The sequence below is a fragment of the Macrotis lagotis genome, chromosome 1 (genome assembly GCF_037893015.1).
Source record: "Macrotis lagotis isolate mMagLag1 chromosome 1, bilby.v1.9.chrom.fasta, whole genome shotgun sequence".
Lineage (NCBI taxonomy): Eukaryota > Metazoa > Chordata > Mammalia > Peramelemorphia > Peramelidae > Macrotis > Macrotis lagotis.
In genome coordinates, this window is record NC_133658.1 from 294,090,000 (window position 1) to 294,106,260 (window position 16,261).

General features: G+C 36.7%; 1 protein-coding gene and 1 pseudogene across 1 annotated transcript in view; both read right to left on the reverse strand.

Moving 5' to 3' along the window:
* The window catches only part of FKBP15 (FKBP prolyl isomerase family member 15), a 92,009-nt gene that overhangs the window by 56,562 nt on the left and 19,186 nt on the right, over window positions 1–16,261 (reverse strand). The window contains exons 3-7 of the mRNA XM_074211133.1: window positions 10,461–10,551; window positions 8,741–8,810; window positions 6,647–6,721; window positions 5,948–6,046; window positions 3,066–3,215 (exon numbers count right to left, since the gene is read on the reverse strand). Of these exons, the coding sequence (XP_074067234.1) occupies window positions 3,066–3,215; window positions 5,948–6,046; window positions 6,647–6,721; window positions 8,741–8,810; window positions 10,461–10,551 (485 nt within the window). The remainder of the gene's footprint in view (window positions 1–3,065; window positions 3,216–5,947; window positions 6,047–6,646; window positions 6,722–8,740; window positions 8,811–10,460; window positions 10,552–16,261) is intronic.
* On the reverse strand, window positions 3,222–5,941 carry LOC141505362 (large ribosomal subunit protein uL29-like; annotated as a pseudogene).

The window sequence follows — 16,261 nt, forward strand, 5'->3', positions numbered from 1 at the left end:
TATCTAATTTTTCTAACAATCTATTTACCTCCCTAATTTCTTTCTTGTTTGTTTTATGATTTGATTTATCTAGATCTGATAGCAGGAGGTTGAGGTCTCCTACTAGTAGAGTTTTGCTGTCTATGTCTTCCTGTAATTCTTTCAGCTTCTCCTCTAAGAATTTGGGTGCTGTCCCACTGGGTGCATATACATTCAATATTGAAATGACTTTGTCTATGGTACCTTTTAAGAGGATAAAGTTTCCTTCCTTATCTCTTTTAATGCTATCTATTTTTGCTGCTGCTTTGTCTGAGATAAGGATTGCTACCCCTGCTTTTTTTACTTCAGCTGAAGCAAAATATATTTTGCTTCAACCTTTTACCTTTACTCTATATGTATCTCTCTGCTTCAAATGAGTTTCTTGTAAGCAGCATATTGCAGGATTCTGGTTTTTAATCCACTCTGCTATTTGCTTACATTTTAAGGGAGAGTTCATCCTATTCACATTCAAGGTTATGATTACTAATTCTTTATTGCCCTCTGTGCTATCTTCCCTCTGTTTGTATTTTTCCCCCTTCCCCCCCTTTTATCCATATTCCCCAGTATTTTGTTTTTGAATACCACCCCCTTCAGTATGTTTGCCCTCCTATATCACATCCTCCCTTTCTTTCCCTTTTCCCTTTTCCCAGCCCTTCCTTTTGTTATTTCCCCTTATTTCCTCCATTCCCCTTCCCTTTCTCTGTCCCCCCTCCCCTTTTAATACTTAAAAGGTTAGATGTTTTATAAGTTAACTGAGTACGTGTAGGTTGACTTTAAGCCACGTCTGATGAGAAGATTCAGGTGTTTCTCCTCTACTCCCTTCTGCCCCTCTATTACCATAGGTTTTTTGGTACCTCTTAGTGTAATGAGATTTGTCCCATTCAATCCCCTCCCTCCTCCCGTCTCTTTCCTGTCCCCCTTTTTAGGGAGGTAGTGTATTTTCTTAGATCATTCTATCTAGGTCATAGAAAATTCTGAGTGTCTGTCCCTTCTAGTTCAGTATATTCTATTGGATAGAGTCAAAATTCCTGAGAGTTATTAGTCTTTCTCCCAAGTGGGGTTAAAGGCAGTTACATCCCATTAGAAAGCAGTCTCATGGATAGGTCATGGATGTCCATCATTTCTGGCTAGGTGTATTCTCTCTGTTAGAGTTACATTTCTCAGGATTTATGAGAGTCTCCCCACCCCATGCTGTAATATAGCCAGTTTCAACTTACTGGATTGCATTTTTTTCCTTTTACCATCCCCCCACCCCTTTTTTTACCTTTTCATGTGTCTCTTGAACCTCCTGTTTGATATCCAAATTTTTTGTTTAGCTCTGGTCTTTTCATCAGAAATTTTTGGAATTCTTCCATTTTGTTAAATGTCCATCTTTTTCCCTGGAAGAGAAGGCTTAGCTTTGCAGGAAAGTAGATTCTTGGCTGTATTCCAAGCTCCTGTGCTCTTCGAAATATCTCATTCTAGGCCCTTCGATCCCTTAAAGTTGATGCAGCCAGGTCCTTCGTGATCCTTACTGTGGCTCCTTGATATTTAAATTGCTTATTTCTGGATGCTTGTAGGATTTTCTCTTTTATCTGATAGTTCTGCAGTTTGGCCACAACATTCCTTGGTGTTTTCATTTTAGGATCTTTTTCTGGTGGGGATTGATGTACTCTTTCAATAACTACTTTGCCCTCCGATTCCATGATATCAGGGCAGTTTTCCATCACTAGATCCTGTAATATTAAGTCCAGGCTTTTTTTCTCTTCAATGTTTTGAGGAAGTCCTATAATTTTCAGGTTGCCCCTCTTCGATCTATTTTCGAGGTCAGTGGTTTTGTTGATGAGGTATTTTACATTTGCCTCTATTTTTTTATTTTGTTTAACTGACTCTTGCTGTCTCATGGAGTCATTAGTTTCTGTAGACTCCGTTCTTTTTTTGGGGGAGTAGTTTTCTTCATTAACCTTTTGCAACTCCTTTTCCAATTGGTCAATTCTACTTTTGAAAGAGCTTTCCATTTAACCAATTGAGGTTTTGAGAGAATTAATTTCTTTTTGCATTTGCTCATTTGAAGATCTGAGAGATTTATTCTCCTTTTGTGTTTGTCCAATTGTACTTTCAAAGGTTTTTGTTTCCTTGTTGCAAGGTATTAAGTGTCTCTCCCAAATTTTTAAGCTCCTTTCTTATTTCTTCAAGGAAGTCTTTCTGTGCTGGAGACCAGATTGTATTCTCCTCAGAGGTTCCAGTTCTCTCTGAGTTGGGGTCTTTCCCTTCCAGGAATTTTTCTATGGATCCACCTTTCCGCTGACCCTGGGCTTGGGATCGCTGAAGGCTTTACTGAGTGCAGTTTCTCTGGCTGGCCAGTAGGAGGTGCTGGTTGCCCTGTCTGGAGTGTCTGTGACCTTGGTTGGGAGGCCTTCTCCCTTTGCTGGAAGGGAGGAGTTGGAACTATTGAATTCTTTTGCTTTCAATCAATGGTGGGCTTTACCCTGGCCTGAGGTCATTCCTCAGCTGGGCTGGTTCTTCTGCTCACACACCTGGGCTTGAGGCAGAAGTAGTTTGCATTTGTTTGGGAAGAGCCTAGGGATGGTATATGCCATTCTCCTGCACCAGAACTCTTCCCCCAGCCTGGTCCCCAAGCTCCAGGGGTACAGCACCAACAGCAGCGCCTCTGCTTCCCCAAGGACCCAAGCCCCCTTTGTACAGCCCTACCGCTGATCCAGCAAGTCTGGCTATCAGGCCCTCAGACGCCTGGTTCCAATTCAGCTGTTAATCTGGCTGATCCTGGGCTGATCTTCCCAGACTCACCTGCCAGTACTCAGCCAAGGCTGCTGCGGGAGACAAATCCTGAGGTAGATTTTCCTCCCCTGGCGTTCCTTTCTGGGTTTCCTGGTTCAGAATTCTTTTAAGAGGTTTGTTTCATGTGATAGATGGGGAAGAGATCAGGAGACTTTAGAACTGTGCCTGTCTTCTCTCCACCATCTTGGCCCTGATCATTTGTTCTGATAATTTTGAAAACTAAGAGTTTACTCATCTAACAACAACAGCCTATGAAAAGTTCTCCTTACCTGGCCTAGTCCATGATTCTGGAAGAGCCAGCCTGTATAAGCCACCTCCAAAGAATCACCAATTTCAACACTTGGACCCTCTCCTATAGTAAGATCCTGGATCAGCACAATTTCCAAGGAGGACATGCTGTTATACTTGGCAATGCACAGCTGTAAAAAGGAAACCACAATAAACAAAAATGGTCACATATTTGGTATTTAATTAATGCTTATTTCACTCCAAAAGTTGCTTCTATCAAGAAAACAAATAAAAGTAACCAAAGAGAGCAAAAGTCTAAAGTAGTCACCGCTTTAGAATAGAATTCTGTCTGAGTTGTCACCCATAAGGAAAGATCCTTTCTCCAGACATTAAACTAAATACTGTCCACTATAGCACTAGATTTACAAGTAATCAGATAATTCCAACCACAACAGGAGAGCCATGAAAGTGGGGGAGGGGAAGAGTTAACTTAAGTTTTCCCCATGAATAATAGGCTGAAGACTTTGTAAAACTGCCTATATTCAATTTCATTTTCCTTTTAGTTCCAAATTCTCTTCCTTTCCTTACTCTCTCCCTCCCCTTGAGAAGGCAAGAAAAATAAAACCCATTACAAAAACATATAGGCATGCAAAACATATTAGCCATTTTAAAAAAAAGGGAAAGAAACAGAAGAAAATATACTTCAATTTCACTCTGAGATCATCAGTGGATAAAATGTTCATCAAAAGTCCTTGGAATTGGGGTTGATCATAGTGTTGTAGAGTTACTAAATCTTTCAAAATCTTAACTATATTGCTGTCACTGTAAGTTTTTTTCTGAAAACATTGCCCTTCATTATTTCTTTCTTTCTTTTTTTTGCAAGGCAATGGGGTTAAGTGGCTTGCCCAAGGCCACACAGCTAGGTAATTATTAAGTGTTTGAGGCTGGATTTGAACTCAGGTACTCCTGACTCCAGGGCTGGTGCTCTATCCACTACACCACCTAGTTACCACATCCACTGTGACACCTAGCTGCCCCTATTTCTTTTTTTTTAAACATTTTATCTTTTTATTTATTAGCATCTTAACAATTATGTCTTAACAGCAAATTTCCGAAGAGGGTACAAGAGTTCCTTTCTCTACTGATTTTTGGTCTTCAGGCTTTATTATGTTTATTAAGCACGGGTCTTCTTGAGTTGAAGGTCCAGGGGCTTACTTATGTTTCTTGTCCTTTAAGAATTGTGAGATTTGCTTTCTCTGTTTGGTTGATTGATAGTAAGAACTCAGGTAATAGATTTTCAGACAATTTGGATCTTAGATAGTTTGGATGCAGCTCCTCCAATGACCTTGGTTACTCTCAACTGGCAAAGTTCCATGCTTAAATCATCTAGTTATTTAAGCAACTCCTTTTTCTTACCACAAATATTTCTGGCCTTGATTTTTGCCACAATCATGGATGCAACACACCACCACCAGGTCCAAAGGGAAAGAGGAAAGGGAGAGGGCTGACCCTGGGAACTACTAGTCTTCATTACTTCTTAAGGCATTATAGTATTCCATCACAATCATATATCATAACTTGTTTAAACACTCCCCAATTGTTGGGTGAACCCCTCAGTTTCCAATTTTTTGTCACCATAAAAAGAATTGCTATAAATTTTACATATAAATGGGTGCTTCTCTTTTTTTGATCTTTTGGGATAGAAATCTAGGAGCAGTTATCACTGGTCAAAAGCTATATACAATTTAATAGTTTTTGGGGAATCTTTCCAAATTGCTTTTCAGAATGACTGTAGAGTTTAGTTCCCACATTCCCTCAAGAAATCTGTCATTTCCTTTTTTTGTCATCTTAGTCATTCTGACAGATTTTAGGTACTACCACAGAGTTGTTTTAATCTGCATTTCTCTAATTATTAGTGATTTAGAACATTTTTTCATATGGCTATTCACAGTTGATATCTTCCTCTGAAAACTGCTTATTCATACCCTTTGACCATTTATCAACTGGGTAATGGCTTTTATTCCAGTAACTAGTGACACATATCTAAATGGTCACATTTCCTAAGCTGAGCTGTATGTATCCCAAACTGAACTCATCATCTTTTCCTCAAACCTTCCTTTCTTCCTAACTTCTCTATGACTGTTGAGGATCCTACTATCCTCTCACTCAGCTTCACTATTTTCATGTCATCCTTGACTCCACACTTTTTCTCATCCCTTATATTTCAATCAGCTGCCAAATTTTGTCAATTTTATTTTCATCACATCTTCTTTATATGCTCCTGTCACTCTTGAAATTGCCCTTACCCTCATCACCTCAAACATATATCACTGCCATAGTCACTGGTTGTTCCTCTCTTCTCAAGTCTCTCCCCACACCACCCCAGTATCCTCTAATTTGTCAAACTGATCTTTAAATTTAAGTCTAATTATGTCATACACAAACTACCTATCTCCTCCCCAATTCACTCCTTTTCTTGATATTTTTTCTTCTACCTTATATCCATGTCCTCTTTGATCCTGGGGCACGGGCCAACTCAAATAAAACTCTAAAAGCTGGGGATAGCCAAACAATTTTTTAAAAATCTCTTAAATAATTTAGATAAGAACCACTGTCATTTTTCTGAAATGTTTCAGGTTCAAGTGATGGAATTAGTTTTGTCATAACTGAAACTAAAAGAAAAATTACAGCAGCATCTGAGCTTTCTCATATAGTTCTCAAATGCTAATAGAATTCTATGCATTCTAAATTTTCCAGGGGAAAAAGATTATTTCTAGTTGTAACACTTTTACATTTAACTGTTGCAGTTATTGTCCAAAACATTTCTAAATTGCTCTTTGGCAATGGCCTTCAGAGGCAGAATAGTGAAAATCAGTCTCACTGCTTTATAGTTAAACATCATTAAACATTTTCAACAAACTACCTGTTTACTGAAATCTACTGCAGCCTTTTCTGATTCAAACATCATGGACCAATTTTGTCTCTGGTCATCATAAAAGGTGCTATAGTTGTTAGACTGTACCTGTTGGAAAAAGCAATATGTGAATCACTAAAGAGTGTACAAAATATAAGTTTTCATGGTTTTGAGTTGTGTTGGAACTTCATAATTCTCCATTTAGAGTTTTCTTGGCAAAGATCCAGGAGTGATTTGTTGTTTCCTTCTCAAGCTCATTTTACACATGAGGAAACTGAAACAAATAGGATTAAATAACTTGCCCAGGGTCACAAAGCTATAAGTGTTGAGGCTAGATTTGAATGCAGGAAGATGAGTTTCCCATCTCTAAGTCTGGCACTCTAACCATTGTACCACCTAAATGCCCTATGATTTTGCTCACAATTTAAAGATGAAAATCTCATTGTCTAACATTATAGTCAAGAATAACAGGAACTATATGAGAAGTGAAGTGAATCATCCCTTTCTTAATTCTCAAATCTTTGCTCTATTCCATAACCATCTTTTGAAAGCTTGTGGTGGTTACAGGAAGATCAAAATAAGTACTGGGCTGCAGGAGTGGAACTAATATTTATGTCTTGGATCTATGCCTCTTTAGAAACTTATTCCAAGATGTTCTATATCTTGGAATTATTAGTGTAGACTGTGGAGATGCTTAATATCTCTTACCGTTAGTTCAAAATTTGGATGAATCCTGGCCGAGGTGATTGGCTGTTGTTGACTTATGTAAATAAGAATCCTGTACTGGAGTCCACCAAAGAAGTAATAAAAGAGCAAGAAGAGAAAGCAAAAAATGAACAGAAAATCCACATTGGCAGATACCAATAGCTTTTCCAGTTTTTTCTTCCAATTTTGGTCTCTAAATTATTTTTTTTATATCTCTCTATACAATGAACACCTACTTTATCATGTAAAGAAAGTCAATTTTAAAGTAATATTAACTAATGCAACAAATTATACAACTACACAAAATATGATCAGTCAAGATGAAGTCTGAGTTGCTTACTTCCGCCTGTCAGAGCTGTTATTCAAGAGAACACTTCATTTCATGAAATTAGAAATTTTTGGGGTGAAAAATCTATCCAAAGACTACACATGAGACAAGGTGATGTTAACATCATTTCTCAAGCTCAAAAAGAACAGTTAATTCTTGAATCCATTTGGCTAATCTAACAGATTCCCAACATTGAAAAATAAGAAAATCAGGAAATTTTGGGATGTTATTTGGACTTCTGAGAAAAAAATCAAGGTCACTGGCTGATGAATAAGTGGGAAAAGTGATACAGATTCCAAAGAGCATCCCAGAGATTCATTCAGATATTATTAACAAAACACATTTAATTTTTTTGTTTTGTTTTTAGGTTTTTTGCAAGGCAATGGGGTTAAGTGGCTTGCCCAAGGCCACACAGCTAGGTAATTATTAAGTGTCTGAGGCCAGAGTTGAACTCAGGTACTCCCTGACTCCAGGGTCGATGCTCTATCCGCCTGCGTGACCTAGCTACCCCAAACCACATTTAGTTTTAGAAAAGTGGCTCTGAAGGCAATTCTAAAGATGAATTTACAAGATGCTTCATATAACATCCTCATTGTTAGAATGAGAATAGTAGTCTAATAGAATGAAACTAAAATCACTAAGTTGAATTTCTCTCTTCTGCCATTAGGACTTTGTGATCCTACAGACTTACTAACTAAAATGCTTTCTATCTACAACAATACATTTTGCTGATGAACCAAGTAGAAAAAGAAATGTTCCTTCTAAAGTCTAAATTATTATTTTTTTTTGCAAGGTAACAGGGTTAAGTGACTTGTGCAATATCACACAGTTAAGTATAAAATGTCTAAAGTCTAAATTCTTAAAACATATTCAGGGTGGCTAGGTGGCACAGTGGATAAAGCACCAGTCAGGAGTATCTGGGTTCAAATCTAGCCTCAGACACTTAATAATTACCTAGCTGTGTGGCCTTGGGCAAGCCACTTAACCCCATTGCCTTGCAAAAACCTAAAAATAAAACAAAACAAAAAAAAAACCATATTCAAAGATTTTAAAAAAAGGTTAATCACAAAATGGCTCATTAATTTTGTTTATAAGGTTTTTTTTGGCAAGGCAATGGAGTTAAGTGACTTGCCCAAGGTCACACAGCTAGGTAATTACTAAGCGTCTGAGGCCAGCTTTGAACTCAGGTCCTCCTGACTCCAGGGCTGGTGCTCTATCCACTGTGCCACCTAGCTGCCCCCTTTTGCTGTCTTTAAGGGTTTTTTTTGATGACTCATTAATAAGAAGGAATGGAAAATCATTATTTACTATGATCTTGACTCATAATCACCAATGCGGTAAACATCATCTTCATGAAATAAAGGCAACAGGCAAGCTCAAATGACAACTGCCACTTCAGCAGTTTGAACTTAAAGAGAATCTATTTCCTGAAAAGAAAACTCTGCACCAAAGAATTTACAAAGCATACCCATGGGTAACAATATCAGTAAAAAGGCAAGATAAAATTAAAAACAGCACCACTACAAACACTATTGTGGCTTCTTGTTGGGCCAGGCATAGATTTCAGTGTGTGCACACACACAACATGCATGCATGTATATCTACACATATAATATACACATACATCACATACCTCTTTATAATGCACATGTATGACCAAAACGAGCTTACATGTACATGTGTATACACAAAAATGTGAATAGCTTAAATCTGCACTAAGACTTTGGAAGAATACGTCCATGTGTCTATAGAATCAGGACCCCTCTCACCTCTTTGGCAGTGTGGTTCCCCAGGACTGCAGCACCAAATTTTCCCTGCTTCACATACTGACCATTTGTGCTAAAGAAACAGAGAAATTGCTTAAACTGCTACAAATATAAATAAATAGATGAAAGTAGATCAACAATGACTGCAACAATATAGATTTAAGATCACTAATAAGAAATCAAGCTTTTGACTAAAAAAGGAGGCCTGGTGCACAGCAAATGAAACACACAACCACAATGATAGTGGACAGGTAAAGGGCAATAGGAGAGTAATCTTGTATACAATGTCAAGTGTAGTAGTCATTTCTTCAGGCTTCTATTCCTTTTTCACTAGAGAGAGTTTGGGTATGGGGTTTGTGTGTGTGTAATAACTGTAATGTAAAAAAAAATCAATGAAACTTATTTTGAAAAGAAAAGATATAGCTTAGAAGAGCTATCCAAAAAAGGAAACTAATTACTCAAACATCAGAAAGGTGATGAACTTTTTTTAGTTTTTTCAAGGCAATGGGGTGAAGTGACTTGCCCAAGGTCACACAGCTAGGGAATTATTAAGTGTCTGAGGCTGAATTTGAACTCAGATACTCCTGACTCCAGGGCTGGTGCTCTATCCACTGTGCTACCTAGCTGCCCCCTCTGCTAGAGGTTCTAACAAGACAACCCAAGGTGGGGGTGGGAAAGGACCATGTGAAGGAGACACATTTAGAATCAGTCCCCTAGGAAGACAAAGGGTAAATTTTGCCAGTCATACATGGACCCACATGGCTATATTTTGTCTACCCTATATGTTCTGTTGCTCTATTTTTAACCCCTTATTTTTAAGATTATTTTCTTTTAAGGTTAGCAGTTGGTACCACTGACTGGCAATTCTAAATGCTTTTCTTTGGCAAGTAGGACTCAACTCCAGGGTGGGAATACAAGTCTAGAGAAATACATCAGGTCTGAGTTAGGCAGGGTTCCCTGAAGAAGGAAAAAAGTATTTTTTGACTTTCTGGGGTTGAAGATAAAAGGTCTTTACATTTTTTGGTAATACAAAATAAGGCCTCTCCTATATGATAGTTTATTAGCCTGAATGCTTATGTAGGAGCTAAGTGGCCTTTTTCTTTTGTTGGGGAGAATTAGAACATGAATCAAATTCCAAATTTCCGAAGGGAAACACTAGGTGGAGTCATAAACCAAAGTATTAGAGCTAGGAGAGATCATCTAGAGACCTAGAGAACTAATAAAGAAATACATCTTTCTCCTCATGATAGACAGGTGCAGATAGGATTGTTTTTAGAGACAGCTTCAACAGGCTCTCTATTATTAAATTTTCAATGTGAGCATTTATACCTTGGAAATCAGCAGGTAACAAATCAAGTAAACTTGAGTTACTGTTTGTTAAATGACTAGACTTTGAGAAACTGAAGGAGAAGATTAAAAGTGTCACACACATACACACACACACCCTTTAAACATTTACCAACGTACCTCTGGCTAAAGATTATGGATCTATTATCAGACAAGGCCACTGTGTCAGTTGGCTTTGCTTAAGTATTGTTATAAAAAAGGGAGGATGGAGATTGAAAGGGATGACTGACATAAACAGAGCAGGCAACAATAAAACTTTATAAAGTCATCTAATCCAATTCTCTCATTTTACAGTGAAGAAACTGAGAAATCAATGCCAGATAAACCTAAGTTTTCTTGTCCATCCACCACTAGGGTTATTTTATTAGCTACTTACAATCGGTATGCATGGACCGCTGTGGCAGCTAGGACTGTGGAAGTTCCAACAGGGCCTGTAGTTGGAGGAGTTTTCTGTGCTGGCTGATTTACTGGAAATAAATAAATTGGGATTTCATTTATTTAAGAAAAATTAGGGTGGTACAGTGGCTAGAGAACCAGTCCTGGAGTCAGGAGGACCTGAATTCAAATCTAGCCTTAGACACTAGACACTTTACCATTTCCAATTGTCCTGATTCATTTCTAGCCACTGGACCCATATAGCTCTGGCGGATAAAGTCAGGCTGGTGACTTTAGCACAACATCCCCTCACTCAAATCCAATTCGCCAACCTGATGACATAGTCTCCTCTGAGAATAAAGGTTAATCATCACTTAGAAGAATTCTGCTCTTAAATAAACCTCAAACATATCTCACCCTCATATTTTTCCAAGCATTCATCCTATACATGATCATATTTAATCTTTATAATAGGTGGCAAGGTTAGGACAGATATTAACCCTATTTTCCAGACAAGCAATTTGCAGATAAGAGTCTTTAGAAATTACCTGTCTTCCAGGTTACAAGTTCTAGACATTTGTGTATGTATGTGTCTATCAATTAATGAGGCACTAATCTGCCTCTATGTCTACGAGTTAGGAGAGACATAAACATACAGGAGAATCTCCTTATAAAGGGAAATAGGGGTTGAACCAAGAACATCAAATCTTTTTCTACCTCTTGCTTTTTGCAATTCATTCTCCAGCTATTTTGCAAGTTATATAGAATTAGATAAACACATTCCCTTTTTATTTTCTCATTCAGAGGCAATTCAGGTTAAGTGGCTTGCCCAGGATCACATATCTAGTAAATATCTAAGCCCTATCTGAACTCAGATCCTCCTGACTTCAGGGCAGGTACTTAATCCACTGTACCACCTAGCTGCCAAAATATTCCTTAAGATACTCCTATGTTTCTTCAAGAGTAAGGCCTATGGCAGCTAGGTGGCAGAGTGGGATAGAGCACTGGCCCTGGAGTCAGGGGGACCCAAGTTCAAATCCCCTCAGACACTTAATAATTGCCTGGTTGTGTGACCTTGGACCAGTCACTTAACCCCATTGCTTTACAAAAACAAAACAAAAGAGTTAAGTCTACCCCTGCCTACATGGTATAAATCCTACCTGATCATGTTGTATTACTTGTTGCAATCTCCTTACTAAAATTTTATTTAAGATTTTTGCAACAATGTTAGTCTATAATTTTGATTAGCTGTTTGGATTCTTCCTGGTTTAGAACCATATTTGCATCATAAAAGGAATTTGGCAGTACTATTTGTGCTATTTAAAAAAATAGTTTATGTAGAATTGGAATTAATTGCTCCTTAAATGTTTGGTAGAATTCATTTGTAAATTCATCTGGACTTGGAGACTTTTTCCTTAGGGAGTTTACTGATGGTTTCTTCGATTTTTTTTTTCTGAAATGACGTTACTTAAGTATTTTATTTCCTCTTTTGTTAATCAGAGGTGTTAGTATTTTTGTAAACAATCATCCATTTCACTCAGGTTATTAAATTTATTGGCATACAGTTGGGAAAAATAGCTCCAAATTAGCTCTTTAATTTCCTCCTTCTGGTGGATGAGTTCACGTTTTCATTTTTTCTTTAGATTTTTTTTTTCAAGGCAATGGGGTTAAGTGACTTGCCCAAGGCCACATACCTAGGTAATTATTAAGTGTCTGAGACCGGATTTGAACTCAGGTACTCCTGACTTTAGGGCCAGTGCTCTATCCATTGCGCCACCTAGCCACCCCATCACCCTTTTCATTTTTGATAATGGTACTATGGTATTTTTCTTTCTTTTTTAAAATCCAATTAACCAAAGATTTATCAATTTTATTGTTTTTTTCATAAAACCAACTCAATTTTTTTTTATTAGACTGGTTTTCTTGCTTTCAATTTTACTAATCTCTCCATTGATTTTTTAGAATTTCTAATTTGGTATTTAATTGGGGATCTTTAATTTGTTCTTCTAGTTTTTTGAGTTGTATATTCAATTCATTAATCTCCTCTTCCTCTATTTTATTTAAATGAGCATTTAGAGAAATAAAATTTCCCCTAAAAACTCCTTTGGTTGCATTCCATAAGTTTTGGTATATTGTCTCATTGTTATAATTTTCTTTGATGCAATGATTATTTCTCTGATTTGTTGTTTGATCCACTCATTTAAAATTAAGTTATTTAATTTATGGTTTATCTTTCCATGTTCCTTTATTATATGTAATTTTATTGCAACATGATCTAAAAAGTATGCATTTATTATTTCTGCCTTTATGCATTTGATTCAAAGGTTTTTATGCCCTAGTACATGGTCAATTTTGGTCCTGCAGAGAAAAAGATATATTCTTTTCTATTCCTATTATTTTCTCCAGAGGTCTATCATATCTAAATTTTCTAAGATTTTATTTACCTTCTTAGCTCCTTTCTTGTTTATTTTGTGGTTTGATTTATCTAGTTCTGAGAGGGATGTTGAGGTCCCCCATTATTATAGTTGTTGTCATCTAGTTCTCTTGTAACTTATTCAGCTTCTCCTTTAAGGCTTTGGATGCTATACCACTAGGTACATGTATGTTTAATAATGATATAACTTCATTGTCTATGGTGCCCTAAAAAAAAAAAAAAGATGTCATTTCCTCACTTATCCCTGTTTTTTTTAATTTTTTTTTATTTTTGATTTTGCTTTGTCTGAGATCAGAACCACTACCCATTTTTTTCTACTTCCACTGAAGTACAACATATTTTGCTGTAGTCTTTTACCTTTACCTTGCATGCATTTCTCTGGTTCAAATATGTTTCTTGTAAACAACATATTATAGGATTCTGGTTTTTATCCATTATGCTATCCACTTTGTTTTATGGGAGAGTTCACCTCACTCACAGTTAAGATTACTAATTCTGTATTTCCCTCCATACTAATTTTCCCCATTTGTACTTTTCTCTTTCCTCTCCTCTTATTTGTCCTTACCAATGCTTTGCTCCCTTTCCCCTTTAACTTTTCTTTTAAATTTTAACTTTAAGTTTACTTTCACTTTTGTTTTCACTTTCTCTTTGATCAGATCCTTCTTCCCTTTTCTTTCCCTTTCCCCCCTCTACTTTCTTATGGTAGTACAGATTTTAAAACCAATTGAGAAGGTATGTTATTCCCTCTCTGGACCAAATCTATTGAGTAGGATTTAGTGTACACAACCTCCCTTCTTTCCCTCTACTATAACAAGTCTTTATGTCTCTGTTATTTACCACTAATGCCAAGCCTTTTCCTGTCTTGTATTTTATTTCCTCTTCAATTAATCTGGGTAATTGGTATTTTTGTAAATATTCATCTACTTCACTCACGTTAAACTGTCTTGTATTTAAATTTCCTTTGTCAAAATATAATCCTTTTATCTGAGGTAAAAGAAGTACTATTCTCAAAGAATGATTGATAAAACAGTATTGTCTCATAGTCACTAAGTACCCTCACCTCTTCAGTCTCATTAGAAATACATTTCTCAAAGAGTCATGAATCACATCAAATTAGAATCACTTTATACCTTATCCCCTTTCAAGTACCCTCCATGGACACATAATCCTCCGGAGCCAAAGCATCATGAAAAGTCAAATCATTTTATGAACCACTTATATTCTCCCAATTCATGCACTTCCTTCCTTTCAATTATAGCTAAAGCTATTGTTCTATAAGAAACCATGAATAGTCAGACTCTAGAGAAGCATGGAAAGAATTACAGGAACCAATACTAAGTGAAGGGAAGAACCAAGAGAACATTACACTTATTATCAACAGCATTATCAACTCTGATGAATGCAGCTCCTCTCAGCAGTTCAGAGACCTAGGAAAACCTTGGGAGATCTGTTAGGACAATGCCATCCACATTAGGAGAAAGAAAAAGAAAACAAAACTCAAACTAAAAATCTGAATGAACACTATGTTTACTTTAAAAATTTTTTTCTTATATTTTTCCTTTCTAGCTTACTGTTTTCTTTCTTTTCACTTAGTCCTAATTCTTCATACAGAAAATGGGTTTAACATGTTAAACTAATGGGTTAGACTAATCAGCTAACATGTTCAACACAAATGGACATGTTCAATATTCACCAGATTGTTCACCTCTGAGGGGAGGGGGGAGGGAGAGTGGAAGAAAATTGTGTAACGTAAATATGCATGTAGATGAATGTTGAAAAATGTATTCATAGTATGTAAGTGAAAAATTAAAATATTAATAAGAAAAAAGAGTTAAGCCTATCTTCATAAAATGAACTGTTTTAAAAAAAGTAAGATCAACTCTGAATTCAAGAAAGTAAGAAGAACAATTAGTTAAAGGTCAGTCTGATAGAGGTAGAAAGAAGGGAGGGGTTAATCTGGCATTTGAACCATTTCTAGGTAGGAAATTTGTGGACAGAGAATGTGGGTGTTGACAGGTTGCTGAATGGCTAGGGATTTGCTAGGAATTCTGAGAACTAGATTAGAAAATAAGTTACGGGAGACAAATCACTTTCTCTCTGCCAAAGCTTAAGTTATCTTATCATGATTGGTTTAAAAAGCTAGCAAGATTCATTCCCATGTATTATTACAGTAAAGTCAGTGTCACGAGTAAAATGGAATTCTCACTTAGTTTCTTTCCCTTAACTACTGGAAGAGAGAAAGAAAAAAAAGAAGAAATGAAGATATGTGCATATACCTTCTAAGGGGGAAATACATGTCAAAATCCTATGGTCATGGGAACTCTATTTCTCTTGGTTCTATTATTGGTATTTATCTCTCTCTCCCAAACCAACTCTCCCTTCTCTCTCTTCCAAACTCCTCCAACTTATTATCAGGATAGTAATTTACCAGATTTCTTCAGTCACAGGGAAACTGTAACAGAAATTCCCTCAACAAAGAAATAGCCCTGGTATTTTATTTGCACATGGTATAGATAATTTTTAGTTAAAATGTCATTACAGCTTAACTTAGTTATCATTTATTGATTTTTCTTCTCTTCACTCTTCTTATTCCAAATGAGCCTGAGTATATTCAAATGAAGGAAGAAGAGTAAAATGGTAAAAGGTAAAATGTCAAAAGGTCCCACAAATCCCTGCTATGCCTGAGTTTGGACAACAACCCCTCTAGGCCAGAGGTTAACAAACTGTAGTACTCAGGTCAAAGGTGATACATGCTTGAGATTAGGACAGAGATCCACTACCAGAGGATCAGGGTACACAGAAAGACATTTTTTAAAATAATTTTATTGCTAATATTTTATTTTCCATTATCATCCTTCCCTTAAGTATATATTCCCTGAGTTATAAAGAATAAAGAGAGAAAGAATAAAGTTCAGCTAAGCTAACATATAAAAAATATCTGAAGTTTTATGTTCTTGATAGATTTTTAAATCTCTAATCTAGGTGACTGATGAACTCATTCCCAAGTTTATTGGACTTGTCTTAAGGGAAGGGGCAAGTGTCCTGATGCTTCTTTTTCTACTGAATTTAAGCGGGTGCTCTTCTCTTCTTCAAAAACTTCAACACAAATGTACACTGTGCCCCATTCACCTCCATCTGTTTTGCCCAATTATTCCAAGAGAAAATGAAAGACAGCTTTGCTCTCAAGGAAACTGGGGAACCCTAATTTAAAGTAGGACAACATGCAGTGTAACATAGTGAATGGAGAGTGCCTTAGAGGCAGGAAGACCTGCACATTCAAGTTCCACCATTTATACATGAATGGCTGTGTTACCCGGAATAAGTCATTTAATTTCTAAGGCCCCAGACAGCTAAGACTGTAAACTGAA